The sequence below is a fragment of the Pagrus pagrus genome, assembly GCF_965226575.1.
Source record: "Pagrus pagrus genome assembly, contig: HAP1_SCAFFOLD_28, whole genome shotgun sequence".
Taxonomy (NCBI): Eukaryota; Metazoa; Chordata; class Actinopteri; order Spariformes; family Sparidae; genus Pagrus; species Pagrus pagrus.
This window is the reverse complement of record NW_028175435.1, coordinates 463,916-469,812: the sequence shown is the minus strand read 5'-3', so window position 1 is coordinate 469,812 and position 5,897 is coordinate 463,916. Positions and strand designations below refer to the sequence as shown.

Here is a 5,897-nt window from a genome sequence, read left to right as displayed (position 1 = left end):
GAGAGTCAAAACTCCAGCGCCTTCCTTTGTTCTCTCTCTTCTCCTCAAGCCTCTCCACTCCTTTGACTTCTTATCCTCAAGGGCTCCTCTCCATCTCCCCCCCACCGGGCTGCCTGCCCTCAAGATCTCTTCTTCCGGGCTTAACAGCTGCGGAGAGCTGCAAGCTTCATTTGCAGCAGGCCCAAAGAACTTCTCCTCACTGCAGCGACACGAGGTCCTGCCAGTATTCCTGATCAGTTAGCACCAGCAGCTGCGACACAAAGCTTGCCAGCTAACTTCACCATCTGAGGAACACCAAGCAGGTTAGCACTGAGCTGCTACCCTCGCAAAGGACAGGAGCGAACCTTTTCCTCCTCTGCTGACTTTCATCGGTCCTTGCACAGCAAGAACAGCATTCATTGGAATCCCAACGTTCTCCTGCAACCACCAACACCTTTTCTTCAAAGACTGGTAACATTGAACTGGGCTTAGATAGCATAGCATAGCACGGCTAAGCACAGGACTTTAAACTCTGATTGATGTAATGCATGTGTGTTCAATTTATGTGTGTCCACTGTTTGAGTGTTATTGTAATCTCAGGTCAGGTTATTGGTAGTTTGCTTTCCTAGACGGCTAATTGAGCCTGGAGCATATCAAACCCACATGTGATATCAGTGACCACCATTGTTTCTTTGTTCTGCCAGACACACACACACACACACACACACACACACACACACACAAACCTGTATATAGTACATGGAAGTTAGTGTGTTTCATCTTTGTAAATAAAAGACTTTTGAACCCACATGTTGTCTATTTAATATTGTACAAGAGTGATTGTTGCCAACCTCTACTTTGTCAAGAGCTCCAAAATCCTTCAACCATTACTAGCTGTTATGGTAATTGGTTGTAGTTATTAAGTTAATTATTAATCAGAGTTACAAACAGTTTAGTACCTTTTCTGAGACTGATTTGGTGAATTGGCTTTTTTTCCCTTCTTCAAGGGTGGTGCCCCGAGGTGATCTAATGTAAATTGGAACTTATTAGTAATCATAATTTATAATTATCCCTGATAATCATTAATTATTATTGATAGCCAAATTTAACCCCAAACTCCCTATTACTGTTGCATGAAGCACTACATTATGGTGCCTCGTGTGTTGTGAGCACAACACTTATGAACATTGTTTTATGGAAAACACTTTAAACATATTTCATACATTATTAATGATTAATTGATAATCAGCAAAGTATCAATTAAAGAAATTGTTTAAAATGTACATCCCTAGTAGCAGATACTACGAGCAGTGTTACTTTTAAAGCCCCACTCCAATATCCAGTGTTACTTCATTTTTAACAGTTTTGTTGTAACATTCTTTTCTAACAGACTATGAGCGTTTCTCAGTACCAAGAATGCAAAGAACGGACTTGTGTTCTTGAGGAGAATGTTCTTGCTAGTCGTTCTCCGAAGAATGAACTCCGGAGATCACAAGAATACAGAATGCTCCGTTTTCAGTTTTGAGACGATGAGTTCTTGTGGTGCCAAATGCAGCCTGCACTGATTAAACAGCTGGGCGTTATCATCCAAAACAAGTGCTCTCTCTCTCTCTCTCTCTCTCTCTCTCCTGTGTATGTGACATGTAAATAAATAAATACTCACGTACATAGAGCAGCAACAACCTTCATTCGTTGTACATAAGTATGTTATTTTATTTTATTTTTTTTTAAGTGCTTCTAAATCTCACGAGCCAACAGCGGGAAAAAAAACCCCGTTAGAAGGCTGTTGTTTGTAGATGATCGCCATTGTGGATTTGTGGATTGTGTAGTTAGTAGAGTATTACCACCGTTAAATATGGACCGGCAAGTGTTGCTAGCTGTCGCGGTCGATATTCTTTACCGGGATGCTGAGGAGGAAGCTGCCGAGCTGAGGGGGCATCTTCAGCGGAGGAGAGCCAGGATGAGGAGGAGGAGTCTGGAGAGACGTAGCGCTATCCTAGCCTTTGCTGGATTTGTAAGTTCTCTTTCTTCGGGAGCACTTGGTTTTCCATTCTTATTAAAGTTAACAAAATAAATATGGTACGGTTTAGAAGTATTATTATAAATATTAATGTATAAAACAGGATTAACAGGGTCCGCCCCAAACTGTTTAGTAATAGTAACGCTATAGACCCACCCCTTTCATTCATAAATTTCCTACTACTCATTCCTACAATTTGACATCTGACATTTGATATGTGATACCTAGCACCACCTACTGGTGAAATCATGGGGGGACCCAACAATTACAGGTGAAATAGAGGAGCATATTAAGTTGTATAATTTCTTTATTTCTGATATCTGATACAAGTCTGATAAGTCTTGTGTAATGAATCAAGTGAAGCTCATTTGTATAGAACACAAAACATACATTAAGTTTCATGAGAGAACTATAAATACATTTTTACAGCATGTGTTTAAATTCATCAGTCTATTCAAATATTCATAGTTGATAGTTAAAAGCAAGTCATTAATAAATAAATAAATACATTCAAATATTATTTCATAAAGTAATAAATAAATAAATAAATTCAAATATTATTTCATAGTTTTACTAATTAAAAAATATTTTTTATTTTACTACAGGATCATTCTCCTCGAATGTATGCACAAGTTAACAACACTGTGCCCATCCTCTGCGCCTTCTTCTCTGAGGAGGCTGACCTCAAACCAGCCTTCAGGCTGTCAAGGGAGACCATCAATCTGTTGGTCCAGATGTTGCCCCGGCTAAAGCCACATGGCAGGAGCCACGAAATTGAGGTGGCTGTCTCTCTGTACTGGCTGGCATGTGGCACTTCCTACAGGGTCACGGCAGACATATTTGGAGGCCATGATGGGCATCCTCCACAAGGCTATCCATTTCCCCAAGCCTGAGGAGATGGAGGAGGTGGGAGCAGGTTTTGCTCAGCTGGCTGGGCATGAGGCTTTTCCGGCGTGCAGTTGGAGCCATAGATGGATGCCACATCCGGCTTGTCCCACCTGCGGAGCAGAAGAAGAGCAACAGGGGATTTTTGCATTTTTGGATGTTTACATCGGCAACACGGGGTCAGTCCACGATGCCCTTGTCCTCCAGAGGTCTCCTATGTACAAACAGTCCCTCTACTCACCAGCTGGCTTCTTCCTCCTGTGAGACGGGGGGTACCCTTGCCTGCAGCATCCGGTGGCCCTCATGACTCCCTACCGTCAACCTGTAGCAGGTGAGAGAATAAATTATTTATTACAGTTGTTACTTTGAATTTGAATTCCTGGATGTATTCTACATTACCTGTATTTTAATCAACAGGCCAAGTTGAGGCCCGTTTCAACAGGCATCACGCCAAGGCCCGCAACATTATTGAGCGCACCTTCGGGTTGCTCAAAACCCGCTGGAGAGCCATCTTCCTCCGGGCTTTGGAGATCCGGGCTCTGTTCGCCCCCAAGGTTGTTGGAGCATGCTGCATCCTCCACAACCTTTGCCTGTTAGCTGGTGACATCCAGGAAGAGGAGGAGGCAGAGGAGGATGACTGGGAGGATGAGGAAGCTGGGGGGAATGCTGCCCAAGGTCAGGAGCTGTCGGGAGTCAATCTCAGAGGCAGACTTGCTGCCGAAGAGTCTGCCCCTCAAGAGCTCCCGGCATTTCTGAGGGAGCATGATTACTAAAGAAAAACCCCAAATTCATAATCAGTTCAATAATTATTTGTAATTTTAATTAATGTTAATTGTAAATATTGTTTTGCTGATTAATTAAACATATAACAATGGTTAATTGTAAATATTGTTTTGTTGATTAATTAAACATATAACAGTTAGTTAAACATATAACAATGGTTAATTGTAAATATTGTTTTGTTGATTAATTAAAAATGATTGTATAGTTTATCTCAATTAAAAATGATTATATTATGTGTATAGTTAAACATATAACAATGGTTTGAAAAAACACCTGTAAGTAAAGTCAACCTCCCAATCAGATTTCAGTTTCAGAAGCGTTTGTTGTGACCACCGTTACAAGCCTTGGTGCCTCGATTTGTCTAGGAAGACGTTTTACCTCTCATCCAAGAGGCTTCATCAGTTCATGTTCGCTGACCAGGCTGAGACTGGTCCAAGGTCCGAGGACCAGTCTCAGCCTGGTCAGATGCGAACATGAACTGGCAAATAACTGACAGATAACCAAGTCCAGTTGCGTTTCGAATTTCTTTGAGACCACTTCATTCACAACTCAATACTCACACTATTTAATTGACAGAATAACAATAAAACAACAACAAAGAACTACATTTAAAAATTACCTACAACTACTACGTATATACACTATTTACATTTTCTCCACAAGCCTCTCAAAGAGAGACAAATACTTGTCAGCTCTCTGACTTGCTGCCCTCTCCCTCTCTTCTTCCCTCGCCTCTGCCCTCTTCTCCCTCTCTTCCTCTTTTTCTGCCTGCTCTCTCAGAAAGTCCATCAGCTGCCCACTGGCCCTGGCGGCTTTTCCCCTTCTCTGGGAGGGGCAGAGGACGGGAGGGTGACAACACCACCTGTAGCGGGGGTCAGATTGGCCGCAACTACCAGGGGCGGACTAATGGAGTGCTGCCCCTGGAGTGCGGCATCCATCTGACCATACCATGGCCAGATGGCAGCTGTCACCCCTCCTGCCTCCACCCCTTTCCCCGTTGGTGGGTCCCTAAGCTCCTAAAAAAATAAAAATTCACTGAATGAATGTTGCCATGTCCAACTTGTTTACTGAAAAGTAGATAGAATGGTGGTACCTTGTACTTTTCTTTCAGGTTATTCCACTTCTTTTGCGCCTGTTTGGGGGTGACAGGCACAGCACTGTCTCTCACAAAGACTCTGGATAAAGCACACACATTCACACAAAAAAGGACAACTTAAACATATTATTACACATTGAGAACACGTTAACAAAGATATTACAGTGACTAACACACAAGCTGACAGAGACTACTGAATGTGATGTAGTTAGGATGATTGCACTTACATGCATGCAAGGAAGAGAATAGAGAATCACTATTCTCTTCCTTGCATTCATGTAAGTGCAATCATATTATATAGTGAATGTCTGTGTAAATACAAATACTTCATCAATAGTTATATTGATAATATATAGTTAATATTGTTAGTACAAACTAGTATATCACTTAGGTTGATAACTACACCTGTACTATTGCTGTTGCCCTTCACTTGTACTTTGTGGCACTTTAAGTCATTTTTGTTCACCAGGTTACAATTCACACTACTTATTTGATTTGTAGTATTATAAACATTTAGTTTAGCTTTATACTATATTTTTCTTTTATTCATTTAGGTTGCATCAAACTATTTTAAGAGGCTGTGAAGTCTGGCACAAACAAACACACCACCGGACCACTGCTCCTCGTATAAAAACACATAAAAAGCTTACTCACTCCCATCCGGTTTTAGACGAATTCCTCCATCTGGTGAAGAGGGCTTCGTTAGCGGCTCTCCATTTTATGAGAGCTGCGGTTTCGTCAGTTGTCCCTTGATTGAAGTTAAAACAATACAAAAATCAACCAAAATACAGGTCGTTAAACATTTGGCTAGGCTAAGTATAATCTCTTGAACTGACGTTAGTTTACATTATAATTACTCGGATATTAATTTGACGGAATGGCAGCTGTACGAATATGAATTGAAACCGGGGAGAACGGAGGAGCCTGATCCGGGGCCGGGGAGCGACTGAGCAGGAGAGGGAGACCAAAAAAAAAGACATAACATACACACACATGCGGGGCCGTAACACCATGCATGATGTACACTTATTTACGTTTGAAGGCACGGACCACAGCACCAAGCACGCAGCACGAAATACACAGACCACAGTTCGAGTGGACAGACCACAGAACGAGAGCACAGTATACAGTACA

The 5,897-nt window shown here is 41.8% G+C and overlaps 1 protein-coding gene across 1 annotated transcript; it reads left to right on the top strand.

The window, feature by feature from the left end:
* Window positions 1–2,948: 2,948 nt before the first annotated feature.
* LOC311253651 (uncharacterized protein) lies at window positions 2,949–3,770 on the top strand. The gene is made up of 2 exons (XM_084384154.1): window positions 2,949–3,215; window positions 3,302–3,770. Exons 1-2 carry the CDS (start codon window positions 3,188–3,190, stop codon window positions 3,655–3,657), a joined length of 384 nt encoding a protein of 127 aa, XP_084240280.1. The 5' UTR covers window positions 2,949–3,187; the 3' UTR covers window positions 3,658–3,770.
* The last annotated feature ends 2,127 nt before the right edge of the window (window positions 3,771–5,897 follow it).

Bases quoted from the DNA above. Each gene is read 5' to 3' on its own strand.
- LOC311253651 (XM_084384154.1), top strand. From the start codon at position 3,188: ATGACTCCCTACCGTCAACCTGTAGCAG. The intron at 3,216-3,301 runs GTGAGAGAATAA...TTTAATCAACAG, and splicing joins CTACCGTCAACCTGTAGCAG to GCCAAGTTGAGGCCCGTTTC.